The sequence below is a fragment of the Penicillium pulvis genome, assembly GCF_028828015.1.
Source record: "Penicillium pulvis strain IBT 33274 chromosome Unknown contig_7_segment1_segment0, whole genome shotgun sequence".
Taxonomy (NCBI): Eukaryota; Fungi; Ascomycota; class Eurotiomycetes; order Eurotiales; family Aspergillaceae; genus Penicillium; species Penicillium pulvis.
This window is the reverse complement of record NW_026643079.1, coordinates 1864180-1891938: the sequence shown is the minus strand read 5'-3', so window position 1 is coordinate 1891938 and position 27759 is coordinate 1864180. Positions and strand designations below refer to the sequence as shown.

General features: G+C 49.8%; 14 protein-coding genes across 14 annotated transcripts; 9 read left to right on the top strand and 5 right to left on the bottom strand.

Moving 5' to 3' along the window:
• Window positions 1–382: 382 nt before the first annotated feature.
• On the top strand, window positions 383–2365 carry N7503_008669 (flavin-containing monooxygenase; the record flags this gene model as incomplete). The annotated part of the gene is made up of 3 exons (XM_057068216.1): window positions 383–694; window positions 765–1028; window positions 1082–2365. The coding sequence occupies 3 exons, from the start codon at window positions 383–385 to the stop codon at window positions 2363–2365; spliced, it is 1860 nt and encodes a 619-aa protein (XP_056919071.1).
• A 261-nt stretch (window positions 2366–2626) lies between these two features.
• N7503_008668 (LLM class flavin-dependent oxidoreductase) lies at window positions 2627–4099 on the bottom strand (the record flags this gene model as incomplete). Its single annotated transcript, XM_057068215.1, has 1 exon — window positions 2627–4099. One exon carries the CDS (start codon window positions 4097–4099, stop codon window positions 2627–2629), a length of 1473 nt encoding a protein of 490 aa, XP_056919070.1.
• Window positions 4100–4994: 895 nt separating this feature from the next.
• Window positions 4995–6551, bottom strand: N7503_008667 (uncharacterized protein; the record flags this gene model as incomplete). Its single annotated transcript, XM_057068214.1, has 2 exons — window positions 4995–5361; window positions 5428–6551. 2 exons carry the CDS (start codon window positions 6549–6551, stop codon window positions 4995–4997), a joined length of 1491 nt encoding a protein of 496 aa, XP_056919069.1.
• A 1660-nt stretch (window positions 6552–8211) lies between these two features.
• Window positions 8212–9057, top strand: N7503_008666 (YoaK family protein; the record flags this gene model as incomplete). Its single annotated transcript, XM_057068213.1, has 2 exons — window positions 8212–8413; window positions 8465–9057. The coding sequence occupies 2 exons, from the start codon at window positions 8212–8214 to the stop codon at window positions 9055–9057; spliced, it is 795 nt and encodes a 264-aa protein (XP_056919068.1).
• A 1072-nt stretch (window positions 9058–10129) lies between these two features.
• N7503_008665 (slipin family protein) lies at window positions 10130–11292 on the top strand (the record flags this gene model as incomplete). The annotated part of the gene is made up of 3 exons (XM_057068212.1): window positions 10130–10319; window positions 10395–10512; window positions 10566–11292. 3 exons carry the CDS (start codon window positions 10130–10132, stop codon window positions 11290–11292), a joined length of 1035 nt encoding a protein of 344 aa, XP_056919067.1.
• A 611-nt stretch (window positions 11293–11903) lies between these two features.
• Window positions 11904–12320, top strand: N7503_008664 (uncharacterized protein; the record flags this gene model as incomplete). Its single annotated transcript, XM_057068211.1, has 2 exons — window positions 11904–12231; window positions 12286–12320. The coding sequence occupies 2 exons, from the start codon at window positions 11904–11906 to the stop codon at window positions 12318–12320; spliced, it is 363 nt and encodes a 120-aa protein (XP_056919066.1).
• A 944-nt stretch (window positions 12321–13264) lies between these two features.
• Window positions 13265–14429, top strand: N7503_008663 (aldo/keto reductase; the record flags this gene model as incomplete). Its single annotated transcript, XM_057068210.1, has 6 exons — window positions 13265–13339; window positions 13419–13429; window positions 13480–13537; window positions 13594–13775; window positions 13833–14202; window positions 14277–14429. The coding sequence occupies 6 exons, from the start codon at window positions 13265–13267 to the stop codon at window positions 14427–14429; spliced, it is 849 nt and encodes a 282-aa protein (XP_056919065.1).
• Window positions 14430–14643: 214 nt separating this feature from the next.
• N7503_008662 (putative gamma-cysteine synthetase regulatory subunit) lies at window positions 14644–15725 on the top strand (the record flags this gene model as incomplete). The annotated part of the gene is made up of 2 exons (XM_057068209.1): window positions 14644–14689; window positions 14780–15725. Exons 1-2 carry the CDS (start codon window positions 14667–14669, stop codon window positions 15723–15725), a joined length of 969 nt encoding a protein of 322 aa, XP_056919064.1. The 5' UTR covers window positions 14644–14666.
• Window positions 15726–15893: 168 nt separating this feature from the next.
• Window positions 15894–16703, bottom strand: bud32 (serine/threonine protein kinase BUD32; the record flags this gene model as incomplete). Its single annotated transcript, XM_057068208.1, has 1 exon — window positions 15894–16703. One exon carries the CDS (start codon window positions 16701–16703, stop codon window positions 15894–15896), a length of 810 nt encoding a protein of 269 aa, XP_056919063.1.
• An 873-nt stretch (window positions 16704–17576) lies between these two features.
• N7503_008660 (uncharacterized protein) lies at window positions 17577–19639 on the top strand (the record flags this gene model as incomplete). The annotated part of the gene is made up of 2 exons (XM_057068207.1): window positions 17577–18323; window positions 18383–19639. 2 exons carry the CDS (start codon window positions 17577–17579, stop codon window positions 19637–19639), a joined length of 2004 nt encoding a protein of 667 aa, XP_056919062.1.
• Window positions 19640–20111: 472 nt separating this feature from the next.
• On the top strand, window positions 20112–21177 carry N7503_008659 (uncharacterized protein; the record flags this gene model as incomplete). Its single annotated transcript, XM_057068206.1, has 4 exons — window positions 20112–20201; window positions 20283–20477; window positions 20532–20774; window positions 20848–21177. 4 exons carry the CDS (start codon window positions 20112–20114, stop codon window positions 21175–21177), a joined length of 858 nt encoding a protein of 285 aa, XP_056919061.1.
• An 88-nt stretch (window positions 21178–21265) lies between these two features.
• N7503_008658 (mitochondrial 54S ribosomal protein uL22m) lies at window positions 21266–22570 on the bottom strand. The gene is made up of 2 exons (XM_057068205.1): window positions 22516–22570; window positions 21266–22458 (listed from the first exon to the last, which is right to left on the bottom strand). Exons 1-2 carry the CDS (start codon window positions 22553–22555, stop codon window positions 21476–21478), a joined length of 1023 nt encoding a protein of 340 aa, XP_056919060.1. The 5' UTR covers window positions 22556–22570; the 3' UTR covers window positions 21266–21475.
• A 572-nt stretch (window positions 22571–23142) lies between these two features.
• On the bottom strand, window positions 23143–23367 carry N7503_008657 (uncharacterized protein; the record flags this gene model as incomplete). The annotated part of the gene is made up of 1 exon (XM_057068204.1): window positions 23143–23367. The coding sequence occupies one exon, from the start codon at window positions 23365–23367 to the stop codon at window positions 23143–23145; it is 225 nt and encodes a 74-aa protein (XP_056919059.1).
• Window positions 23368–23471: 104 nt separating this feature from the next.
• On the top strand, window positions 23472–27622 carry N7503_008656 (U6 snRNP complex subunit PRP24; the record flags this gene model as incomplete). Its single annotated transcript, XM_057068203.1, has 4 exons — window positions 23472–26027; window positions 26080–26307; window positions 26366–26719; window positions 26784–27622. 4 exons carry the CDS (start codon window positions 23472–23474, stop codon window positions 27492–27494), a joined length of 3849 nt encoding a protein of 1282 aa, XP_056919058.1. The 3' UTR covers window positions 27495–27622.
• Window positions 27623–27759: the final 137 nt, after the last annotated feature.

Sequence of the window (27759 nt, the reverse complement as noted above, 5' to 3'; positions counted from 1 at the left end):
GAGTTGCGCAATCCATGGATGAAACTACTCCAATAATGGCGTTTAGAGTGGGGTTGATGGTGTTGATGAGCAACATCTCAGACCATTCACACCATCACTAACGACGATGGCGTTACCTACACCAAATCAGTTCCGTTAGCCGTCTTGGCGTAAATGAATACTGAACTCTCTGCGTATATTTCAAAGCCACGGTTGAAGAATATACTATCTTGTCCAGTATTCCACTAGGTGGCGTATGATTTGTCCCAGATTGCGTGCAGAGAACACCTGCATATATGAGGGGCAGGCCACCCGGTTTATCAGCGGGATGATGCGTCTGCTCGGAAACCTCCGAATACATTTTCCTTTCTCTATCTAGATACATGGGTAAGTAGGCCTCATCATGACTCTACTAGAGAATCCTCAGATCGCTGCCTTTCCGTTGTCAGTCATTTCCCAAAAGTCGGAGTCTTTTAGCCGACCTTCAGATCCAATTCCAGCGCCCTCTGTGGCGGTCAATGCTTTCAATAAAGTGAAGGACAGTGTGCCCGAGAAAAAGGTCAATTTTGCACTGGAGGAACATCCAGTGGATCAAGTAAGACCTATCAAGGTGGGCATCATTGGGGCTGGGCTCACAGGTATTACTGCGGGCGTGTTGCTACCAGCCAAGCTGCCGGGACTTGATTTGCGAATCTACGATAAAAACCCCGAAGTGGTATGTGAGATAATTATTGCTCCTTATCTTGGTTCCTTTCGTGATCTTCATCTAATAACTTTGTCTTCAGGGAGGTACATGGTTTGAAAATACCTACCCTGGTGTGCGATGTGATATACCCGCGCATGCCTATCAATCAGGCTTTTCACCCAACACGCAATGGACGGAGGAGTTTGCTCAAGGTGCGGAGATTAGAGAGTACTGGCAAGGCGTTGCACAAAAGTACAATGTTTACCAGTACATTCGGTCTCAGCAACGGGTCCAAAGAGCCGAGTGGCTGAGTGAGGAGGGGAAATGGAAGGTTACCATCGCGCATGTTGATGGCTCTAATAAAGTGAATTGAGTCGAATTCTCCAGAATCATGCCATATACTGACCCCTTGTCTAGGTCTATGAAGAAAGATTGGACATTTTGATCAATGCTATTGGCCATTTCAACGCGTGGAAGCTACCCGATTATGAAGGAATCAAGAACTACAAAGGGGCGCTTTTCCATTCCTCGAATTGGGATCATAATGTCGACTTAAAAGGAAAACGTGTTGCTTTGATCGGAAACGGAGCTTCGGGATTACAAGTTCTTCCTTCCATCCAACCTATTGCCAGTCATGTAGATCATTATGCTCGCAATCCAACATGGATTGCAGACTCGTTCAGCAGTGGCAGTGGTGGCGTTCGCCGTTTGGAACCAAATCTTATACCTGAGGAGCTATTGGAATCTTTCAAAGATCCTCAGGTATATCTAAAATACCGCACCCAAGTTGAGAAGGGCTTTTTTCAGCGATTCGGCGCAATCTTCAAGGACACGCCCGAGAACCACGAACTCAAAAAAAAGTGGTCAGAGCTGATGCTCAAACGCATCGCCGATAAGCCTGAGCTTGGAGAGAAGATTTTACCGGATTTCCCACCAAACTGCCGCCGTCCTACCCCAGGACCCGGGTATCTCGAAGCTCTGACCAAAGATAACGTCAGCTATATCCAGACACGTATCCAACGCTTCACAGAGAAAGGAATCATCACCGAAGATGGCGTTGAAAGAGAGGTAGATGTCGTCATCTGTTCTACAGGCGCGAATACCGACCACGCACCACCATTCTCAATTATCGCCAACGGCATCGATCTCAAATCAGCCTGGAAGACAGACGGCCATTTCGGGTTCCCATACTCTTACCTTGGATTCGCGACGCCTGAATTCCCCAATCTCTTCTGGCTTGGTGGTCCCTATGCCACCGGTCACAGCGGTACTGTCCCAAACAGCACGGAAAATCAGATCACCTATGTCGTGAAAGTCCTACGCAAAGTGCGCAGTCAGGGCATCAAATCCATCGTGCCATCTCAGCAAGCTGCGGATGACTTTGTGGAATATTGTGACAATTTTTACCCGCGCACTGTCTGGTCTGCCAATTGCAGTTCGTGGTACAACGGTGGTCAGCCTGGTGCGCGTATTCATGGACTGTTCCCTAGTAGTGCAGCTGCGGTGAACTACATTCGTCGAGATCCTCGCTGGGAAGATTGGGAATACACTTATGTTAATCCTAGTGGGAATCGCTTTGCTTACTTTGGGAATGGCTGGACTTCGAGGGAAATTGAGCCAGATGCTGATTTGACGCCTCATCTTAAGATCCCGGAGGAAATTGATTTGCGATCATATCTGGAAGGTTGGTGGGATGTCTGAATGTGGTTGCAATAGGAGTATATACGTCTATACATAGACTGAAAGTATTTACATGAGGCTTTGTCCACACATTTACCCAAGCTGCAACTATATTTGGAATTTTATTAGCCCGTAGGCACCACATACTCGGTCACAATGTTGCAAACTCTGCAGCTTCAAGTTGAAATATATCTGCGCTTCATAATGGATTGAGATCCGTATATTTGTTATGTTGTACTGAATGCATGTGTCTCCATCCTAGGTATACGACTATGGAGTAATTCATTGTGAATCCTCCAATGAGTAGGGAGGTACCTCTTCGCCCTGCTTCCAAAAGAACTTCGCTCCATGATGAGCATCAGGAAGTCTCGACTGGCCCTTCTGCCCATACATGTTCTCCCGGAATGTCCCACCCTTCACAGCATAGTCTGACCAGAACAGACCGCGCTGTTGCAGCTCAGGAAGCAGAAGGTTGATAATGTCATCGAATGTCTCATCAAGGCTGGCATAGCTCAGATTAAAGCCATCGACATCTCCAACATTTACCCAGCGCTCGAGCTCATCCGCCACAGTCTTCACACTACCAATAATCTTGACTCCATTGCCTCCCAAAACGAGGTACTCCGCAATAGTCCTCTTGTCCCACTTCTTACCCTCTGTCCCAGGCACTGTGCTTGCCCAGTGATTCACCATGCTCCGCACTGCCGGCTGCTCCACGAACCGGAAGTCTTGATCATCAGTATATGTCGAGAGATCATAGCCCGTCCAACCACCAAACAAGGCCAGAGCACCCTCGGTATCTCCATACTTCTTGAACGCATCAAACTTGGCCTGTGCAGCCTCGTCTGTCTCAGCAACAATAACCAGAGCCCCCGCGATAATCTTAATATCACTCGGATTCCGTCCCAGATCAGCAGCCTGTTGCCGAATACTGTCGACAGAGGGACGCACAAGCTCCGGCTTCTGCGCATGAAGGAATACGGCTTCAGCATGCTTCGCCGCGAACGCCTTGCCAGCAGACGAAGTTCCAGCCTGCAATAAGAATGGCGTACGCTGGGGACTCGGCTCACAGAGATGAGGACCCGGGACTTGGAAGTATTTGCCCTTGTGATTGATCTGTCGAACACCACGTGGATCCGCATACCGTAGACCCTCGGCGGGTCCATCCGGTGTTGCATCACCCTGACTCCACTCCACCACGTCATCTCTCCAGGACGCTTCCCAGAGCTTGTAGGTGACATCCAGGTACTCATCCGCGATGCGGTACCGCTCGTCATGCTCAACCTGGGTATCCAGACCGAAGTTTTTCGCCGCTGAGTCCAGGTATGATGTAACAATGTTCCAGCCAACACGGCCATTGCTCAGATGATCGACTGTTGAGAAGCGGCGTGCCAGCGCATATGGTGCGTCATATGTTGTTGATGCCGTTACTCCGAATCCAATGCTCTCTGTCACGGCTGCCATGGCGGGAATGCTGTACAAGGGGTCGTTAATGGGGAACTGGGCGCCAGCAGGGATAGTTGGGTCCAGGTTTGCAGGTCCGCGGTATACATCGTAACCACCTAGGACATCGGCGAAGAAGATGGCATGGAATTTGGCTTTCTCAAGCTTTTGGGCTAGGGCCATCCAATGCTTGATGTTTTTGTAGTCTGCGCCTTTGTCTGTGGGGTGACGAAAAAGTCCTGGGTTCAGATGGGACGGGCTATGCATCGCGAAGGCATTTATGATAAGCTGCTTTTTCTCTGTTGAGCCCATTTTGGCGGTTTTTTGAGGTCTCGAGGTTTGAATTGAACTGAAAAGAAGACAATTGATAGTAAGAACCGTGAGATACTTTGCTTCCCGAACTTTTTTGTGTTATTTATCGGTGCTGCAGCACGCCTTTTGCTGTCAACCCCGCAGCTCATGCGGCCGTGCTATTGCGTACATGGTTAAGAAGACGTGAAATTGGAGTCTGATGGCGTCAGCATCGGCCGTTATTGCAGGGGCGCAATATGTCTCTCGACCGAGTAAATGGATGTAACAGACGACACCAAGCATTTGTTTCCGTTAATGAGTGTGGGAAAGAGTGCAAAAAAAAATTTCTGCATTTGAGGGATAGATTCAAATGGTGGATGTGTGAAATATATATTCTGGGACCTTGGGGAGCTTTCCAAGGTTTACTGCATACAACCCGCCGTGGGAGGTCAACTTTTTGGAATTCTAGAGTGAACCATGAACAGGTATTTGACTTATTTACCAAATAAAAAGTAAAGATGAGCATATGGGTTCCAAAGCAATTTCTTGAAAATTTTCCGAGGTTGTACTTAAAGCAAAAAGACCAAAAAGAAAGAAGTTTGCATCATCCGTGAATCGAACACGGGCCTCGTCGATGGCAACGACGAATTCTACCACTAGACCAATGATGCTAGTTCATGTAATGGGGAGTCAATTAATGTTAAAGAAGCCAAAACTAGATTTGTCTAAGCCACGCGCAGTAACATGGAAAGACCATGGCCTGAGTCACCGCGGATTTTTGTGTCAGGCAACAGAGGAAAGAAATGAAGAACGAGATGTGCTGGCGCTGGACTAAAGGTAGCAAGACCAACAACCACAAGAATTGATTCGGTTCTTAGTTTACATCTCAGAAAGCAAAACCTAGAACGAGCTATTCTCATGCAATATCAGATCCATCCGCAACTGCTGTCAGATTTCGATTCCCTTGCACAACATATTGCTTATTAGGGGAAAGATTATCCAACAGACTGTCCGGCAGATGCAGAGTATCCTTGACAATCTGTTTCGGTGTGAGCTTCAACCACTGACCAACTGAGATATCAGAGAAGCGAGGTGCTTGAAGCATCTCCAGAAAAACAACATCCTCGATGCCAGTGTTTTCAATATAGTGTGATGCCGTTGCCTTGACATAGCTAATGTCACCTGCAGAGAAATCTATGCTTGCTCCGGCTGAAGGTGCTTCATAAACACTGACCCTCGCCTGCCCGGCAAGAAAAAAGCCCCATTCGTCACTGGTACCATGCCTAAGCATAACGGATATTAGTAGATATTGCGTAAGCGAAACTGATTCAAGATGGGAAGGTACATACCAATGAATTTCCCGCATCGCACCCGGTTTGATCGTAACGAGGGCCGCGCTGAACATTTTGGCAATTGGAAAGCTCACAGGGTCGATGATCTTGATGCTTCCACCAGGTGTCTCATATGCCTCCTGTTTAGACAAATGATAGGTATAGCTCTGATCGCCAGAGAGCACACCACCGGGCCCTATAACAGTTTGCTGTTTAACGTCCTTCGGCGCGGGCGTCCCATTGAAAATGTACAATTGGTCTTGTGGAAGGTCATCAAAATCTGAAACAGGAGCCTGAAAGTTTTTTGACAGAACCTCCTTTGGGTTGCGCAGAAACATCTCGGTGATTAAACCTGTACCCTCATCACTGAAGTCGCCTTGGTCGAAAACAAGCATGAACTCGGCTCCTTCATCTAGTGCTTGAAGGGAATGAGGTACTCCTGATGGAAAGTACCAGACGTCACCGGCAGTTAAATCGTCCGTAAAAGTTTGGCCGTCTTCGTTCATTGCCTGGACTCGGACACTCCCATTCAGGATGATGCTCCACTCATTTGCTTGGTGCCAGTGCAGCTCTCTGTATGCCCAGGGTGCTAATTTCATGTCCACTCCTGCCATAGTCGTTGCTCCGGGGAGAACGTCGGTGTTCTCTTGCCGAGACCAACCTGCGTGACCTGGGAGGATACGATTGTGAGACAGGCCTAGTGGCCACTTGCCCTGTGTCACTTCACCGCTATCTGATCCTGGTGGTGCAAAGGTACTAGGATTCAGGCGGTCATATGCGTATGTTCGAGGACCGGGGTCTGTGGAGCCAAGGTCACCTCGGACAGGCTGGGGGTGGGCGACATTATCGAAGGTAAAAGGTATCCCTAAATCTGCATCGGCAGCTTGACCAGGAGCGAGCTGATATTCAGACTCAGGAACCGCGGCGCTATTTTCGGGATTCACTTCATTCTGGACAACGCCCAGGAGAGCCGAGTCACCTCGAAGAGGACTCCTTGTGGAAGAGTCATCATTACCGGCAGCAGATGCCCAACCATAAGGACTGGAGTCATGAGGAAGGGCGATACTGGGCTGGCAAATGCCGAGTAAGAGGGACACCAAGGAAGCCTTGAGACAAAATTTAAGAGAAGGCGAAACCCCCATCATTCGCGTCTAGCTGATGACTAAAGGCACGAGAAAAAGAGAACAACGATAATTGATAAACGAGGAAAAGAAAGACTTCTATTTTATAGAGCTCTGGGAGACCTAGTCTCATTCACACCTGTTTTGTCCCCCTCGCTGAAATATAGGAACACCAACGGAGAGGCAAGGAAACACTTGGATTGTCATTTAGCTAACATGGCATCTGTTGAGTTATTGGTTCCATTTCACCCCGATACATGGCCCATGCATAGATAATGTGGTTCAAGCCTAAAACCGGGCCAACCAAAAGACGATAATGACTCACAGTTCTACCCCAACAATCCCTGCCAGGTTTTGCACGTGAAGGACATCTTTTTCTCCACAAAGCTATACCCCCAAACAAATTGAGCCCCAGGATATCCTTGACGTAGGGGAGTGACTTGGAAAAAACCGCTCAAATCAGTAGTACTTATTATGCACGTCAATCATCTTGCAAATAATGGCACCATGGTGGTAATCTAACTTCTCAAGGCCCTGATTGACATATTTCCTTGTCTAGATGCATTTTAAATTATATTCTGCTAGTCCCTTGCTCAATTCCACTTCCAGCCAGTTTGAAACAGGCGCCTCCCCGCACCTGATGTAGGTTTCAAGGAGAGATCAAAAGCGAGGAGATCAACGTGTCTTCTGTGGGTACCAGGGTCCCAAGTTGACAGAATACTTGGTTTTCTCAGTCATGTTTGTTGCTCTAATATAAGAAATAATCGCTTAATATAGGGCTTTGAGAGCCACAAAGCGCATAGAAGACGGCCGACATCAAAAAGGGCTGTAGGAATTGGTTAATGCAGTCCCCTCACGAGGAGAAAGACTCCACACCCCACTGCCCTATAGGGCTGACAGTGGGTCCCCGTAATAGCGCTGCCTGAAGAAGCGGGCTTATTGAGGTAATTTCCGGTCGATATTGCTGCAAGGGAGATGCCGATTACCCGGTTCAATCCGGTATTTCGCGCGTTTACGCGGCAGTGCAAATAGAGGAGAGTCTTGTCACCAAATAGTTAAACATTTCCAAAAGAAAATGTACCGTGAATATTAATCTTAGTCTTTGGCAAAAGCGTTGATAAATAGATGCCCGTTGATTTCACATGATTCGGCCTTCACAAAGGAACCTAGGGGCGAGAGCTACCCGAGGCTTTTAATGAACGAATAGTACGTCTGGCAATTGAATGACCCAATACGGAGCGGAGAAGACGGCTGTGAAGACAAGCTTTGAGCTAAGCTTTGGGTCCAGTAAAACACCTCGATTGGTCGACTAAAATTCTCTGATTGGTGTGAGCGGGTGACGCGTCGGACCTTTGAGCCGTTCTACCCGTGAAAATGCATTTGCGATGCATCAAAGTGTAGAGTGCATATACGAGCTCTTTTCCAAAATTGAATAGGACTGGAACAGATGAAGGCATGGGAAAAGGAAGTCTGAAATGTGTCTTTATAATGCAGATCTGACACAGAACTTATGCACCACTTGTATTATTGTAATCGACACCTGTTCTTCGGATCCACAATATGATACCATTGCCTTACCCTAGGGCTGAGCCGAAGGTCCGAAAGGATTTTCAGTATGTTTCTGGTGATATTCCTCTTAATCCCCGTTTTCACATCTTTTTGAAACCCTGTGACGTGCAAGATGTCAGAAAAACAAGACCTGCCCATTGATGAACTCCCAGTATCATCCCGACCGAATAGGAGGACAAGCCTACGCAGAAAATGGATGGAGACGATCGACACGACGTTTGCAGACCGGGTGTGCCTACTGCTCTGCCTGAATACTGGGTTGTGTGATAGCTGCGCTTTTAATGCGTGGTCTTGTTTCCTTGCGATGCAAACAGGTAAGAAATCACGTTTCTAGATCGAAGAACCCCCCCGACTGAGAGTCCTAGGAAATACCATCGTTCTCGGACTAGGAGCCTCCTCGCAACCACTCGGAGCGCCCAATGGATGGGTCCGATCACTAGTCTCGATCGCAGGTTTCCTCGTTGGCGCTATCACCTTTGCCCGATGCACAAAGGCGCTTGGAGCTCGTCGTCGTGGCACCCTATTCCTCTCCTTTTCCTTCCAGGCCCTCCTTATCGTCATTGCCGCCATATTACTTCAAACGGACGTTGTTCAACACCAGCATGGGCGATCATTTACACTGGAAAAGCCCCTAATGAGCCTTATTCCTATTGCGCTGCTCGCGTTCCAATCTGCTGGGTCCATTAATTCTACTCGTATGCTTGGGTTCAATGAGATTCCTGGAGTGGTTTTGACCAGTGTATACTACGATATCGCCTCTGATCCTGGTCTATTCGAGGGCTTTAATCGGAATGCAAAGCGCAATCGACGGATGGGTGGAGTTGTGATGCTACTTATTGGGGCCATTGTGGGGGGATGGCTAAGCCGCAGTCACGGAGGCATGAGCTGTGTCCTTTGGGTCGCGGCGGCGTTGAAATTCGGAGTAGGAGTCGGGTGGTTATTCTGGACGCCCGCTTGATCTAAAAAAAGGATTTGTACAGAGATTGATAGATAGATTTAGACCTGTATAGAGGAATCGTGTCGGGCGCGACATAAGTCGCCTAGTTATTTCCCTCATGTAAATTGATATGTTGCGGCTCAATGGTGATTATACTTTCGTGTTTTAGCACTGCCTCAAGCACAACCCGTGGCCCGCGTGGGGCGACATAGCCCATGCAACTGCTTATATCCTCTACGTCAGGGCACCCAACTCTTCACTAGCGTTAGTCTGCCGGCGAATCAGCATGGTAAATTGCTAAACGAAAACGAGGTTTTTCCCGGTACCCAAACTTAAAAAAAATAAATGGATAATGCCCTGGGGAAACTGGCTTTGAGAACAAGGCTCTGGGAAATGGAGAGCTCAGCCTTGCCCCTTTTTAGGAAAATCCATTGTCTTGGCTCGGTCCCACTCCAGAAAGCATCTGGAAGATGTGGGCCTCACGTGTGGAATGTCGATTTTCGATAGCCCTGCATACCATAGAGCAAAAAAGATTAAGAATGTTCAGGCGTTACTGGCCCGCTCTATCATACATACTTCGGCGTACCCGAGTCCTTGAAATCAGTTCTAGACTGTAGAATTACTGTGTTATACTCCTCAAAGTTGGTTTAGAGTGTTTCCGAAAGGAGTTAAAGCAGGTTACATCATAGAATCATGAGTTCATCCGGGTAGACGGCAGCCGCAGTATCCAATCCAAGCTTGACGGTGGATACCCGATGCCCTTCACATTGGGGCCCTTGCGCCCGGGGGGCTCAGCAAAGTGGGCTTAGAAAGTCAAGACTCTTGGGAGGTCTTGGTTCTTGGGGACAAAAGAAAGCGCCCGATGATTGTGGAGTGTAATTGGTTGGAACCCTATAATGCGCCCCACTGCGGAGAAGCTCAGCATACGATCGTTTGCAGGGAGTGTGACGGTTGGCCAAGGCTGATCTCGGGAGCTCTGTTTACTTAAGGCAGCTTAAAACCTTACCGTCTCCCCCGTTACATTCTCTCCTTTTATCCCACCTCCACTTTCGTCTTTACTCTTTTCTGATTAAATATTATCCTATTCCTGAACATGGATGTCAACGGTGTAAACAGCGGCAAGGCCCCAGCTCAGGCCCCCGAGACAGCTCCGCGTCAGACTCAACACCACGGTCTTGTCAAGGTTCAGCCTGCTCGTCTGGCTGATCTGCAACCCCGATATGCTTCCACAATCGAGCACGACTCGGAGAACCCAGATGCGCATGGATGGTACTCCCAGATGAGTAAGTACAAAATAGATAGATACATCCATCATTTGATGAGGTCGCATGACTAATTTACTCTCGTTATTATCTTAGTCCACAACTTGGGTTCCTGCATCGGTTTCTGTGGTGCCATCCCCTGCTGCATCTGCTGCCCCAACCCTTTTAAGCCAGTCGACCAAGGTCAAGTCGGTCTAGTCTCGCGATTCGGACGGTATGTATATTGTCGACCCATTCGCATGCGCGTTGTGCTAATTAATTCGAAAGCTTCGAGCGCTCCGTCGACCCCGGTCTGGTTAAGGTCAACCCACTTAGTGAGCACCTGACAACTGTGGACGTCAAGATCCAGATCGTCGAGGTACCGCGCCAGGTCTGCATGACCAAGGACAATGTCACCCTCAACCTCACCTCTGTCATCTACTACCAAGTCACCTCGCCGCATATCGCAGCCTTCGGTATCGCAAATGTCAAGCAGGCCCTCGTCGAGCGCACTCAGACCACCCTGCGCCATGTCATCGGAGCCCGCGTCCTGCAGGACGTCATCGAGCGTCGCGAGGAGATCGCCCAGTCCACATCGGAGATTATCGAGGAAGTAGCCACTGGTTGGGGTGTGCAGGTCGAGTCCATGCTCATCAAGGATATCATCTTCAGCAACGACCTGCAGGACTCGCTTTCCATGGCGGCCCAGTCTAAGCGGATTGGTGAGAGCAAGGTTATTGCTGCTCGCGCCGAGGTCGAGTCCGCCAAGTTGATGCGCCAGGCTGCTGATATTCTGTCTTCTGCACCTGCTATGCAGATCCGTTACTTGGAGGCTATGCAGTCCATGGCCAAGACATCTGGCAGCAAGGTGATCTTCATGCCCAGCGCTCCCAACATTTCGCAGCAAATGGCTACTGCCGATAGTTTCGGGGAGGGGCCCAGCCGGTACGGCCAAGAGCAGCAAGGTGATGGCTTCCAGAGTGTGGTGAATGCGCGCGTCGTTGAGGACATCTAGTTGTTCCCTCTACTTCAACGTGCATTCGAATTTGCCTTTTTTCATATTTGCTTTCTATGAAGATATGACTATTACCCTCAATTGCTGTATATTTGCTGCCCAAAGAAAAATATCCGATCACCACTCAATTGATGATCAGTGGACTTTGGGATTTTGTCATGTTTGTATGGCTGGACGCGACTGGATCCTCGACGATACCCACCCTCTTTTTGTCTGTTTTTTCTACTTAATGATCCCATTGCCTTAATTATAAGATTGTTTTCACATTAATCTGAAATATTGGTCTTTAATATACTTAGTTGATACTGAAAATCCACCTGGAGAGCAATCATCGTAATGGATCACCTGGACCCAAACCCGATAACAAGGCGTATTTTCTCTCTCGACCTCAACCTTTGCCGATCTCTTAAATCCATTGGGGGCCAAAACTATCGAAAAAACCTTTTCTTTCCTGACGCACATATTCCTTTACTATTCTACTATCTTCGATTCATTCGTCTATTTATTCATGTTTGTCCCCTCCACCCGAGACATCTGAGTCAAAAGGGGCCAAGACCAGCATTCCAATTACCACAACATTTTCAAACCAAAGACGAACTCACCTACACAAGATGTCCACCGTAGCCGAAACCCTAGGAGATATGTTCGCCTCACTGCCACCATCACCCGCATGGGCCCCCTTTTGGAGTAGTCTGTTCGAAGGCGCCCTATCTGCTTTGTCGGTCTGGCTCTTTGCTCTATTAGGCTTCACGAGTGCCTATAATATGCAGTTGGGCTGTTCGCTAGCACTCCATCTCGCCTTTTTTCTTATTACGGTTTTGTTTGGTCGTCGAGATGGATGGCAAAGAGAGGATACCACAGAATGCCTTGGGCGGATGATTATTGTTGCTATGTTTGGGGTGTATATCTATCAATACTTTTATGGACAGCGGCGAACGCGTATGTTTCTGCTCTCAATGAGAATAATGTGAGCATTTGTGCTGACTTTTAAAGGAATTGAAGGAAGGGCTGGTAACAATGAGAAGTAGAAAGGAGTGATGTTGTTCAATATTAGAGTATAAGTATTTATTTCAATATTTTCTTCGAAATTTCTTATTAAGAAAAGGTAGAAAAGCCAGCTTTATCAAGATATTAAGCTAAAAAAAAGATCTATAAGACTTCACACGGTTGCTGTCACCTCTGGAGTCTGCATCGCATCAAATATTCAGCCCACGAAGATTGTTCTGCATTGCAACAACATTAGGTAGAACTAAGACGCGAGGCAAATGATGCAATTATGATCTCGATGGGGAGTTGAGCTGCATCTGTGGTCGTTTCTGCTGTAACGAATATTGTATCGGGGGTTCAACCAGATTAAAGACTATTGTGACGGTTCCTAAGCCGAATCCCACGCTGAAGTAGCAGCTGATAGAGCAGAGCTCGTCATTTGCCTCTGACTCAGGAGCCAAATTGCGAAAGCAGGGCTACAGAACCCTGCCAGATGACGAGGTAGAAGAACGGGCAAACGATCCGCAGGAATTGAACCCCGAGGCAATGCAACAAATTGGACCTCTTCCGTCCCACGCCGCCCTAGTGCTACTACGGTGTAGCCTGGCCAAGTAGGCACCTGGGTATGTACTTGATGATATTACTCTGAACCTCGAATACTGGGCCTTGCTTAAGATCGTCAATGTGGTGCTCATTTGTTACACTCACAGTCAAGTCACTAGCTAGAACTTTCAAGATTCTTCAAGTATTTGGAATGAACATCATTTCAGCTTTCTATTTGTCTTCCAGTTGTGTGTCTAGACCTTGGGACTCTAGGTTGAGATTTATTCAAGTTCCTTACACTGCATTATTATCTAGTTTGAAAGATCACCCCCGCGCCCCCACTTCTATGATCTCATCGCTTCGAAGACCGATTTTACGCCTACCTGATACCACTTCAAACCTCTTCAGTACATCATCTAGGGTACAATATTGTGCATACACTATGGCGACTAAGCAAACTCTGCAATCCAAACATAAACTGCTATCGGGCCATGAGATCCCGATCATGGGCTTTGGGGTGAGTGATTGGCCTACGCCGCACGCCTTTAAACAAGAATATAAAGTAACAAGCTGACGGAGTCCCTTGATACTTCCAGGTGTATATGATGTGCGTATTAACCGAATCATATGTACCAATGCTAAACTGACAATATGTAGTCCCCAATCCGCAACCGAGAAAGTAACCCAAGAAGCCCTCAAGGTCGGGTTCCGCCATGTATGTATCCGCAACGATCAAACAGAAGCCAACTCCAATATCTGACCAATTCCTAGATCGATTCTGCGATTATGTACGGAAACGAGAAGGGCTGCGGTCAGGCCATTCAGAACTCCGGCCTCGACCGATCCGAGATCTTTTTGACTACCAAGATCCCTCCGGGATCAATGGGCTACAAGGCAACGGCGCGAGCTATCGACAAGAGCCTACAAGAAGCTGCTACGGAGTACTTTGATCTGTAAGCCTGCATCTGCACAGCCTCCCATACCACGAACCAATCTTAGTGACAAATTAGCATTCTACTTCACGCACCCTATGGTGGAAAAGAAGCCCGACTAGGTTCTTGGCGTGCCTTGGTCGAGGCTCAGAAAGCAGGCAAAGTCCGGTCCATCGGAGTATCCAACTACGGCATCCACCACCTCGAAGAGCTAGAGGAGTACGTCCTGAATGGTGGGGGCGGCGAACTTAGCGTCGGACAGTGGGAGCTGCACCCGTGGCTGGATCACTCTGATATTACAGAGTGGTGTAAGAGCCGCGATATTATAGTAGAAGCATACTCGCCTCTTGCGCATGGAGAGAGATTGCGCGAGCCTGTTTTGGCAAGTATTGGGAAGAAGTATGGGAAGTCGCCGGCCCAGGTAATGATTCGTTGGAGTCTGCAGATGGTGAGTTTAGCATTCTTTAATTTCTTCATTGATTCGATCCCAAAATTTTTGGACACGTGAGCTGATTATATTAGGGATTTGTGCCTTTGCCCAAATCTAAGACGCCGCAGCGGATCCGTGAGAATACCGAAGTGTTCGACTTTGAGCTTTCAGATGAGGATATGGCGCTGCTTGATACGGGTGAATACTCGCCTACTGACTGGGATCCGACTGTTGATGAGGATTGATCAAATATGATGGTAGATAGTGGAGAATAAAAGATTAGATTCCTATAGAATGGAATTTGTAAATGCGGGAACTGGATTTGTCAGGGACTCGGAGGGGTCGATAAAATGATAATCGCGGGGTTTGCAATTCCTCCTCTAATCAACCAGACATTCTTTTAGTCCGCGCAACGCGCTGCACGAACTTCTCCTAATATCCTATTCCTTTCGTTCCTCCCTTCTCCACTGATCAACGCCATAATGAAGTTGATCCTCTCCACCTCGTAAGTCGCTTCCCGCCGCGTTGCTTTGCCGCATTTCGGCATCTCGAGGGGAACAAAAAAAAAGGAAAAGTAGCTGACCATATACCACAGGAATATTATGCAGGGCGGCCGGCCGTCTGTCATCCGCCAGCCGCTCACACAAAAGTCCAATGTCGAACTGATCACCTCCCTGCGCTCGAATTTCCTTGCCCATCAGCACATTGAACCCACCAACGGGTCCCAGGCGAACGGGAACGGAGTTTCTAACGGCCATACGAACGGATCGCATTCTACAAAAGACCATAAGAACTGGACGGGAGAACAGGATGGAGCCCTCTATATCCCTGCGATCGACTTCTCACAGCCCGGATTGGCAGAGGAGCGGTCTCAATACGATATCACTGTGAAACTGTTCTATCTACCAGGAATTCCGGCGTCTCGGCGATGCGCGCACACAAGGGAGGCAATTGATTTGGTACTGAAAGAGCTACACGTGGAGTCTATCGATCTTCTCATTGTGTCCTTCCCCGGTATTCTCTTCGATGCGGATGACGATAGCGATGAGGAGGACGCAGCATCCACCGGTGAGCCCGATGACTTCGACAGCATGGTGCAGACGTGGCGGACACTCGAGTCGCTGCATGAGCAGGGAATGATTGCCCAGCTGGGCGTGGCAGAGTTTGGCAGTGAACGGTTGGCACGCTTCCTACCGCACACCAAGGTGAAGCCTTCCGTCGACCAGATCAACCTCAAGGACTGCTGTGTCGTTCCCAAGTCCTTGATTCTATACGCCAAGCAAGAGAAGATTCAACTTCTTACTCATAATGACTGCAATGATATCCTTCCTGTGGGTATGACGCGAGAGCTTCTGGGCCCGACTGACAAGGGCGCGGGCATCCTGGCTTCCGCTCCTGAGGCGAATGATGGAATCCAAGGAGATGTTGAGCCACAGTGGGTGGTGAAGTATACTGCAGTTGTGAAGGATCGCGGAGTGGTTGAGAACAAGGGGTATTTCGCTCTGGCAGATGTTGGTACATGCGTCAAGTCGCGGCCATGAAAGTCAGGCCCCTCATGAGGTCGTTAAATATTCATCTCCAAGGTTCAGCGCGGCGTTTTTCTTTTTCTTTTTTCTTTTTGTGACATCAGATGAGAGAGTTTTATGGCATGCATATTCATATCGGACATTCGAGACCATTGTCGGGTCAAGATTGAAAGAGACACATCTTTATCCAAGCATGCTTCGCTTGCGGCCTCGCAACCGCACATCCTCAAGTCTCCGAAGCGTAGAAGTAGCGCCCTTGTTCCCCTCCTTATATCCGATAAGCAATTCTTCAAAGAATGGCTCCGACAGCGGATGTGTACTGCCAATTGCACGCTCCAAAACATACAAATCCACCGCACGATCCTCGTCCTGGGTACTTTGCGACGCAAGCCCAAAGTCAATCAGGACGACCTCTCCGTCCATAGAAAGGGTCTCCCCCTCAACTTTTTCTGTGCGCAGCATGAGATTACTTGTCGTCAAATCTCCGTGAACCACACCGGCCTTGTGTAGCCCAGCAATGGCAGATCCCATGCGCCTAATCAGTCCCCGTACTCGCGCTTCTTCCTGGGTAATCCGTGTCGGGTCCAAAGATGAGCGATTCACCTTCATCCATGCCTCCCACCTTTCAAGTACAACGCGGATTACCGGCCCCTCAATCCATTCCATCATTAGCCAGGCTCCGCCCCAGCCTGCCTCATCGCCGCCTTGACCCTCCCAGTCAAGTGCTAGGACTGCAGGGACTTTGACGCCTTCGCGGACAAGTTTCACGAGACATCGGGCTTCTTGAATAATGCGCTGGCGAGTCAATTTCCGGTCGAGAATTGGATGCCGGTATGGTTTGGAAGGGCGGATCTTCAGCGCAGCCGGGATGGAGGGGTCGAGAGAAACAGTTTTGTAGACGTGAGCTTCAGCGCCCTGGGCAAGGAGGATGGGGACCGGCTTGGTATGTGTGAATGGGGAGGGGAGAGCTGGAGGCTTGTAATCGTCGGCCATTGTGGCGGTGGGAAGTGAGAAGGGGGTGGTGGTATGTTCAAAGGTTGCTTTGATCTATGATGTTCGGAGCAAGCTGGAAAAAGTTCCGCGTGGAGTTGGTGGGGTTAACCCGCCAGTTGGTGAATTATAGATCTGCGCTCACGACAAAAGCAACACCCATCCTACTATTCTAAATCCATCCAGCAATACATTTTACGTTTTAAGCAGCTTATTCGCACTTGCTTCAGCGGAATTGTAGCTGCTGACATACGAAAAGAAATGAAAGTGCTGGTTGTTGTGATGAGACGAATTTCAGCCATGACGAAGAGCGATGCAATAATTTGGGCCAAATGAATTATTTCAGGAAAAGCAGAAACGATAAAGCCAAGAACAAAAGTTACCTAGATACTTTCCTCTAATGGGAGCTTTTTGTATCAACATTGGAGATCACCTGACCACAGCTTCATACAAGAAGCAGCAGAATAAAAGCGGTAAAGACGTGGCAGAAGTCCAAGCGTACTGCATAGCGCTAGACCCGATCAAGGAAGTCATCAGCTCGGGGCCTAGAGTTCAGGCCCCGCTTGGCTAAGCCCCATTTATGACTCAAGGGCGGGCAGTGTCGGGCTCCTAAAGCAGTTTAGCGGAAGTCGGGGACCCCAATTAGGAATGGGCGACCCAGTACGAGCTCCCACCTATATACAATTGCAATCTGCCTCAGGTTCCTTTTCTTCGAGTCCCTTTGGCCTTCGAACTTACACTTCCCCGGGAAATTCCACCCCCAGGCCCCCTGTGGCCCTGACTAAATTCTACGATATACACCCTCTTTTGACCTAGTTCAGCCCCAACACCAAAAGTACTTCCTAAACTCCCAAGTACCCTGTGATACCCAAAGCCATGGCGTCTGTTGAAAACACATTCTTCATGGATGCCTCGACCCAGGAGGAGTGGGTTGACTTTGATCAATTCCTTGATCTCTCACCGAGTTACAGCGATGATTATTCCGCTAACTCCATCTCCCCGGAGATGTCGCTCCCCTACGATGCTGACATGTTTACCAATGATCTGCCAGACCTTACCCAGTCTGGCTTCCCGGACATGAACAGCTTTGATCTGTCGCATGATGCTTCCTTTGTCGACCAGTCTCCCAATATGGGCCTGATGCCGGACTTTACTGCGACTATGAATGATCCCATGTTCCATGGCTACCAACCCTGTGATACCACCTTCGACTTCCGGCAAATGGTTGAGGCGCAGGCCGCCATCGACACTCGTGTTGCTTCCCTCAAGGAGAAGCGCCGAGAGGCAGCGATTGCTTTGCATTTGCAACGGCTATGTGATGCCACTGCTTTGGACCTCGAATTGTCATCTGATTCTAACACCAGCTTCTCGTCACCATGCTGGTCAGACTACATGCGCGAGAGCATCTCACCTCGACCGACTAGCGCCAGCCCAGAACAGACCGCGGCCCCTACCCCGTCTGGAAATGGCGGTATGCCAATGGAGATGGTCCTTGATTTGAATATGAATGCCACTGCCAACCTTCCGAAGAAGCAGAAACCTCGTTCCCAGGCGCAGAAGGAGAACTACATCAAAGCGCGGAAATACGGTGCTTGCGAGAAGCACAAGAAGCAGCACAAGAGGGTAAGCTTCGTTCGACCCAGCGATCTTGTTCTTGACCCTGATAACTAATTTTACTCCAGTGCAACTGCCTCGAGAAGGCTGCTGCCCGTGCGGGCGTCAGTGAGGTTCCAATGGACGTCGCATTCAGAGAACGACCGAGATCGCAATTACCGACGCTCCCCACCGTCCCATCACCGCGTGCCTCTGGTGTTTCTGAGCTCGGATCTTTGAGAAAGGTGGAGGCTGTTCGTCTACCGGTCGATATGACTAAGAAGGTTATGGTAAAATCTCCGGTGAACGATCCGTCAATCAGTCCGACAGGTGTACAACCATTTGCCAGGGCAACTACCAAGTTTGTCCGCAACAACTCCCCCCACGACCCCCAGTACAATGCAAGCTTTGTGCTATCACCGGTACCAGATACCAGTCAGAAAGCGAGAAGTTCAACCAACTCATCCGGTCATGGAACGTTGCCCCAATGCTCGACTACGCAATCTTCGAGCATGTCGACATCGCCTCAAACGATTCGGCAGACACTTGGCTTATCCCAATTTCGTGGGCGTGCTCTGGGCTCGTCTGCGAGCAACAAACCTACCGATGCGGCTCGCAATGTTTCCGCTCCACAAAATGCCAAAAAATCCACATATACCACATGCAATACCGAAGCTGGCACTCTCAGTGTCCCGGGACGAGAAGTTCGGCGCCCGAGAGCTACGAACGTTCAAGGTGCGGCTCCAAGCTGCCAGAACACTGTCAAGCAAGCCTTTTCAGGTGTCTGCAGTGCGCCAAACCATCGCCTGGATGTGGATGTCTATCACTCCAGAACTTCGCTGCTTCTGAGCACCGCCAAGGTCAGGTCTTCTGTACTGCCACAGGACAGACGTACAGACCAATTCCAATCTTCATTGCCAGTCAGCAACTCTGGACGCTCAAGCACAAGCGCCCTGGCCAGCCAGCCGACCGCCAAATGGCCATCGACCCTTGTCCAAAGTTCGCGACGACCTGCGGATTCACCCTCGGCTCGACCGCAGTCAGTCAGGGATCAACCTCAATTCTCTTCTCGTGGCAATGGCCTGAGAACCGTCTCCCAAAACGTTGGCCATCTGGGCCATGTTGTTCACCAGTCCATCATCCAGCCCGTCATTGCTCACCTTGGACAACCTTCAAGAATATTGCAGTCAGTATTTGGCACTTGGCAGTCCGCATCTCTGACCCTTTGGTCAGAGAGCGTGATATTCAAGGGCTTATCCTCAGTCGGAAGATACCTCATGTCTGCTAAGAAGGGCTTTGAGCTCTCACAGATGAGAAGCTTTGGTCTGCATAATAAGCTTGACTGATTCATAATGCAAGGCAACGCACGACTGCGGAGCTTGGGCTGAATGATCTACGACCTAATGAAAGCAAGTTCTATGGAGCTTTTTTCTTTGATATGGAAAAGTTGGCCTGGAGTTGAAGGATCAATTATGATACAGGATTGCTAGAGCGATCCGTTGGTAGAATACTAGAATCCCTGTTTACTATTTAAGATGGATCTATTTCCCACACTTCATGCATGGAAATATCCAAAAGCATGATGATTTCCAATTGAATTCCAACCGAATCCCAATTTTATGATTGAATCTCAATCCTAATAAAATTAATCACCATGTAGTTTGCAAGGAGAGGCAAACCAATTCTGAAGGCAGTATAGTCTCACCGCGCATTCAGCCCCACTGCGGGAAGGGAAGAAGCAACGCCGATTCCTCCTACGTCAACCTTGGAGAACTCCTTTTGATTGGTATAAGATTCATGCATTTGATACCAAGCCCAATGACACAGGCAGCCCAGTTCAAGTTCTCCACCGTGCCAGGATTCTTCCTACAGGATGAACCGGGCACCGATCCAGCCACCTTCGACTATGTAAGACGCTATAAGCTTGACTTCCAGATCCAGGTGGATCACTCGCATATCCCCAAAAACGGTTCACTCATTCAGATCTAGGTCGAGTCCAACTTTGGCCTCATTCTCCATGGAGAGGCCCCACTACACACCCAGTGGCAGAAGTTCATCCAAAGCATCAATGAGCTAAATAACCTGGGCGGGGAATCAGTACAATACAAGGTACTTTTCCTGGGCCGACACGGTGAAGGTGTTCATAATGTCGCCGAGAGACGCTATGGAACCGCAGCATGGGATGTATGTGGCCTCCGCTTTGCTCTCAAAAAAATCTTTACTCACCATCTATCATAGGCATATTGGTCTCTACTGGACGGAGACGAGTACGGCAGCTGGGTCGATGCCCGACTCACAGATATAGGAAGATCCCAAGCCAGAACGGCATTCGGAGCTTGGAAGAAACAGTTCCACGAAGGTATTCCGGCGCCGCAGTCATACTATGTTAGTCCATTGCACCGGACCTGCGAAACCGCCCAAATCACCTTCAAGGGACTAGACATGCCACACACAGACCCATTCCGACCCGTGATTAAAGAGGTAAGGAAATGATCATCTAACTCGTCCCGATGTTATTCTGGGAAACAAAACTAGTCACTAATACGAAACTTAGCTCCTCCGTGAAACGATAGGCGAGCATACTTGTGACCTTCGATCTAAGGCATCTGAAATCAGAGCCGAGTTCCCAGAGTATCAGTTCGAGCTTGGGTTTTCCGAAGACGATCCGCTCTGGGACGCCCATAGACGGGAGACCAATGAGGAGCGTAATGAGCGGCTCGCCAAGTTGCTGGATAATATCTTTGCGACGGATGAGAATGACATTCTCTCTCTCACGGCGCACTCGGGTGCTATTACTAGTATCCTCGAGGTTATTGGTCACCGTGCCTTTCCTTTGCAGACGGGGGCGGTGATTCCTGTTGTTGTTCAAGCAGAGCGACGATGAGGATTATTCCGATTGTATAGATCTATCTGACAAAGACTGTTCATGAATGCCTAGTTCCTTCAATTGAGAGGGCCGTGAGTCGAAAAGATCCATGAGATATGAATATGCCTTTAATATTGTAGATATTGTACATGGGCGACTAGCCCGCTTTCTTCTACTGTATGCAAAATCCCCTCCACTCAAACCGGCCGAGGATAACAGAAAAACCAAGGAGACCGGAGAAGCACCAAGATGGGAGTCCGGGAGTTAAAATAATACAAATGCAACGCCAAAGGGAGAAGAGCACCAGTCCACACGTTTACCAGCTGTAGTACTGATTCTGAGCAGAGATCTTGCGGTCCGGCAACTGGACCCAGAGCTGCTCCTTCCGCTTCCGCAGTGCAGTAGCCTCCCGCTCCTCCCACTCACGGATACGGGTCTTCTCCTCCTTCAACATGACTGAGAGACCAGTGGAAGGGGGACGCAGCCGGTTGATCTGACCACGGGCACGGTGATCCATGCCAAATCCATAGGGACCACGGTTGACCCAAGCTTGTTCAATGAAGATGTTTGTGGGATCGGTGACTGTTTTGCGCTCACCAGACTTGAGAACGACGGTGAGGGGCTTGGCAGGCTCAGCTCCCTCCTCCGGCAGGCCCATGCCGGCACGGACCATGGCAACGTTCTTCGCGTGCTCCAGGTGACCGAGCACATCCTGAGCGGCCTTCTTCTTGCTGAAACGCATCTGCAGGATAGCCTCATCGATGTTCTTGCCAGCAATCTGTCGGGCCAAGGGGCCCAACTTCTTAACGGAGGTCTTGAACCAGTGTGACTTGGATAGCGATTCACGCTCTGTCCGCTTGATCTGGACGGCCTTGGGGAGACGACCGCGTTTGCGGATCTCACGGATGACCATCTTCTTCTCCCACCGGAGCTGGGCCTTCGGGTTAGGGTTCAGACCCAGCTGGAGGTAGTCCTTGTTGCGCTTCTCCAGAGGCAGAGGGCCCTCAGCGCCTGCTTGACCTTGTTTGTTCTGCTCCTTCTTGCGGGACGGTGTTGGGCCGGAAGTGTTGCCAAGGTCTTCAGCAAAAATGGAGCTTGATCCAAGTGCGCCTTCCTCGCGCTTGGGGGCAGTCGGTGTGCGAGCCCTTGGCTTTCCATCGGAATTTCCACCAAGAACCCAATTCTTCATCGACGACAGGAAGGAGGTCTTTTGAGGGCCGGGCTGGGCGTTTTGGTTATAGCGAATTGGGGTTGTAGTCAATGTCCGCCGGGGGACGCACGCGACACGGGTCCGGGCCGCTAGAACGAGGGTTAGCAATTATATATTTTCATCGAGAAGACCAAATTCAAGCATACCAGACCGGACCAGCTGCCCATAAGGTAAGACAGCGCCCATTGTGGCCGTTCGGAGATGTGATATGGGGATCGGAGATCGGAGGAGCGTGGAAAAAAGGTCAAACTTACGGTGCATAGTTGGTCTTAACAGATCTCCGTACTTAGTGCTCATGCCTCAGGCATCAAATGCAGGTCGCGACGTGATCGATCACGAACAATAGAATAGAGAAAGTAAAAGAGATAGTATCATACCCACCCCACCCGAGAATAAGATCTGCAGCATTTTATTGTTTTTTTGATTGCGGTATATTAAAACACTCGGGCCTCATGGGGTTCTCGGCCAACTTTACTGCCCACACTGCGCCAGGTCTTCCCTCACACCGTCATCTCCACAGTGAAGATCCACTAGCCCTCATCTTCCCTCTTTCAGGACCTTCAGCGCTCTCCTTCCCGATTCTTGCTATCTCTCCTCCTCATCAGCTCCTTCCCTTTCTCCATCCTCACTCACCTCCTTCCTGGCCACTCGCCTGTGGCGTATCTCTTTATCCTCCTCACGATCCCTGCTCCGACCAAGCTGCAGATTCAGCTTGACTTGCCTAACCCTGGGTCCCGCTCCTTCGGCCAACACGTTCCTTTAGACCACCGGTGTTAATCCATCGGTTGCCACGAAGCTACCGCGACAGAAGAGCCCTTCCTGGTGCGAACCGCTTCGCGCGAATCCTCTGCGATCCCGAACCCGACACGATATTGGGATCTTAAGCTGCGCTGGTCAACATAGGAATGGACTTGTTGTTGAGGCATCTTGTGGCCCTCGTCTAAACTGGATCTCTGCTTCTTCAGCACTATCCGTGACCTCGTGACGATATTTGACATTTCTGAGAACTCAGTCGCTTCGCTTTCCCCTCTTATTCCTCCTCTCGGGAGCGCATCGCAAGTTTTTCTCTCTCTTCTTTCTCCCTCTGCCTTGGCCCGGCAAGATGGACATCAATTCATTGCTGTCCCCGGACTCAAACCCTCAATCTGGAAACTCGACGCCTGTGCCTAGTGTCACGTCAAATAACCCACCGACCCCAAATGCAGGGCCCTCCCCTCATAAGGCACTTCAGCGGACGCGCTCCGGTTCTGCTCGCAAAGGCAAAACTTCCTCACCACTAGCCCAGCAGATCTACGCTCCCACTGGTCCTGCCATTTCGGAAACATCACCAACGGGAGGTAGCTCTCCTGGCGGTCCCAACCAAACTGCCGGCAATGGTTCACCTGCGACCGAACGGCCGTCATCTACCAAGCCCTCGACCCCCGGCATGGACACCTTGGCCGACCTGGCTGCAATGCAACACCACCAGCCGCAACGTCAGAACGCCCAGAATATGCTGCGTGGTACCGAGTCATACGAGCACCAGTTATCTCCTTCCACCATTCACCCTCACGTGAATACCATCAATCACAACACTCCCATCCCTCGCACATCCTTTGATATTGCCATGTCTGAAGGTCCTCGAGAAAGCGCGCGGAGAAACTATACCGACACATCCCTAGACCCAGATGCCCAGCGGTTGGCGACTGATCTGTTCAATCAAATCCAAGAGAACCCCCACACCTACGACGCGCATGTCAAATTCATTGGTATTTTGCATGGCGGCTTCGTGAATCATGTCTACCCGCCCAATAATCCGGAACTCCACGGTGATCCTCGGCGATACGACCTACTTAAAGACATGCGGATAGCTCGAGAGGAAATGGACAAGCTTTTCGCCATGGGCGAGAATCTTTGGGCGGAGTGGATTCAGGATGAGAGTATGCTGACAAACTCTGCCGCAGATCGCGATGCGGTTGTAAGCTTGTGCAGGCGATCAGTCATTGAAGAATACGGTAGCACCAATCTCTGGCATATCTATGGCGAATGGGTCTTGTACCTTTACAAATCTGCTGTCGGGGAAACTGGTGGTGCTGGCCAGTGGACGGACGAAGACCGTCGGAGGTTCACTTGGCAGTCAGTTCTGGATGTGTGGAAGGACGCTGCCGAATCGACCCGGTGGAGAATCAACAACAGCCATATGGTATGGGATCGGTACCTTGACCTTTTGGCTCAGGATATTTCCCGGTCTCCTTCCCAGGACAAAATCAACCATCTTCGTGGATTGTATGATGCTCGGCTGCAAACACCGCATGCAAACTGGGATCAGACTTTCCAGAGCTTCTCTGGATTTGTATCCACATACTACGAATCAAACTACGAGAGCATTATGACGGAGACTGTCGCTCATGGGAAGAAGACCAAGGCCATCTACTCTGCGCGAGAAGAATTCGAACATCGGCTGAGCAAAGCTGAGGAGTCTGGTGACAAGGCCCTCGAATATGCCGTTTACACCGATTATATCGAATGGGAGTTGACCCGCAGTCGGCATCCCCGACGTCGAGAGTTTCACTTTGAACTCGCCAATGCCATTTATCAGCGTGCTGTCCTGCGTTTCCCCACTGACGTCGCTCTATGGGAGGGTCACGTAATGTTTCTTCTTGAGGAATCCATGCAGAACCATGTATCCACCACGACCATTTCTACCCTTGACCGTGCCACGCGTCACTGTCCATGGTCTGGTAACCTCTGGTCGCAGTACCTCCTCAGCTCAGAAAGAGAGGGCCTGTCATTCGCTATCATTTCCGATATCAAGCACAGGGCTACCGCAACAGGGTTGCTTGATGCTGGTGGGATGGAAGAAGTGCTCAAGGTCCATACCACGTGGTGTGCTTACCTCCGCCGACGCGCATTCCTCTCGGACTCAACCGATGAAGACCTTGATGTTGCGGAAGTTGGAATTCGTTCGGCAATTGAGAGTGTGCAGGAGCTGGGTGAGAAGAAATATGGGCGATCTTACCAGGGCGATCCCTTGTTCCGCCTGGAGCGTATTTACATTCGGTATCTCAGCGAAAGTGGTAGCTGGGACAGTGCGCGGGAGACTTTCAAAGGCCTGGTCGCTCGTCGTGGCAACAGCTATGAGTTTTGGCTCACTTATTACTCTTGGGAGCTTATCTCTTGGAGCAAGTTTGTTCAGGGCGAGGCGACAGTAGATGCTGCGAGACGCACCCCCACGCCCAGCTATGCCACTGCAGTTTTGAAGCAAGCTATTGCGCGAACTGACCTCGATTGGCCCGAAAAGATTGTGCAGACCTACCTTGCCCACTGCGAAGATTATGAAGATTCAGATGAGCTGCAACTTGCTGTCATTGAAACCCGTAAGGCCATGAGGGCTGTCAATGCTCGAAGAGAGAGAGAGGCCCACGAGGCTGCAACAGCACAGCAGCAGCAATTGAACAATGCTGTCGAAGCTGCTTCATCGTCGGAAAAGAGGAAACGGGAGGACGAGGCAGATGTGAATGGTGAGCCTGATAGTAAAAAGACTCGCAGTGAGGAGTCTGCTTCAGAGGTCAAGGAGGAGCCATCTGAACCTCGTCGTGATCGGGAACACTCAACTGTGGTGGTTAAGAATTTGCCCAAGGACACATCTGAACACCAGGTGCGACAGTTCTTCCGACATGTAAGTATCCTGTGCAATTAGCAGCTTTTTGCCACGCTGACGCGGATTATAGGTTGGTACGATCAATGGCGTCAAGATGCTTCCTGGAGAGGATGGGAATTCTGAGGTCGCGAAGATTGAATTCGACACCAGAGAGGAGGCTCTCAGCGCCTTGACCCGTGATCAGAAGACTTTTGGTGAGAAGACCATCGAAGTCCAGTCTGATACTGAGTCAACTCTTTTTGTCGCCAATTTCCCTGCAACCGCGGATGACGAATATTTCCACAAGCTCTTCGGCAAGGTAAGCTATGATTCCTCTGATATTTTAAGATAACACCACTAACTGTTTTTTTTTTCAGTACGGTCGTATTGTTGAAGTGCGTTGGCCCTCACTCAAATTCCAGACCAGTCGACGATTTTGCTATATCCAGTTCGCTTCTTCAGCGGCCGCTCACGACGCCACCGAATTGGATGGAACCCCTATCGAGAAAGGGAACCTGATTGCAAAGATATCGGATCCAGCGCAGAAGCAGAAGCGTGGTGGAGCAGTTGAGGAAGGTCGTGAGATTTACTGCGCAAACTTGTCTTTCAAGTTGAAGGAGGAAGATATCCGGAAAGTTTTCTCGAAATACGGCACTATTGAGAATATTACCCTTCCTTACAGCGTCGATTGTGGCTACAAAGGCTATTGCTTTGTGGTCTTCTCCACCAAGGTAAGTTCATCCATTTTTTTCCCCGGCTCAAGAGTTCCTAGCCAGTACTAATCTACTTTAACAGGAGGAAGCTACTGCAGCGCTTGCTATGGATGGTGAAAGCCTCAAGTCCCGTCCAATTCGTGTTCAAATCAGTTCCCATACTGGTGCTAAGCGCATAGCGAGCACCGTCATCTCTCGCGTTGCTCCCTCAGCTTCACCCACCCCAGAGGTTAATGGTGCCGGTCTCGTAGAGACAGTTGGTGATCGTTGGGATCGCACAGTTGCGTTGATGAATGTCCCCGACACCGTCAATGATGCGCGTATCCGTGCCCTGGTTGAACCGTTAGGTCGACTGATCAAGATTGTGCTCCGACCGGATCACCAAGGCGCTATTGTTGAATTTGTGGATGTTCATGATGCTGGCAAAGCCAAATTGGCGCTCGAGGGCAAAGAAATTATCCCGGGCCGGCCACTCCACATTGGGACCGTGGAAGAGATGAAAACGCTTCAGGCTGAACACAAGACTACCCGGATCACCTCGAACAAACCAGAGAAGCCCAAGAACGCTATTCAAACCGCAGGGCCCATTCGGCGCCCCCAGCAACCGGGCTCCCGCGGTGGCCGCCGGGCCGGACTTGGGATGAAACGAGCCACTGCGCCCACCCCCAGCACAGAGTCCAACAAGGGCGACAAGATGGACACCTCGGCCGACGGCAAGATTGAAGGCGAGGCTCCGCTCAAAAAGAGCAATGATGATTTCCGAGCGATGCTGCAGCAAAAACGCACGGAGTGAAGTGAGTGCTACGGCAATGAACGTTATCCGGCGCAACATTCTTAATTCTGGCATGAATCTGGCTGGCGTTTCTCTTATCCTATTTATGATGTTTTTCCCTTTTTTTTTGCTGGGTGGCAAGTCCCTTGAATGCTGCGATGAGACCCACGAGATCCATCTGGGTTGACTTATTTTGTGCTATGTTTTCCCCGCCTCTGATATTTGCCGGGTAGAGAATATCTGCTCACTGTATATTATGCCTCTGTATTGCTGGGTTTCCTTACCT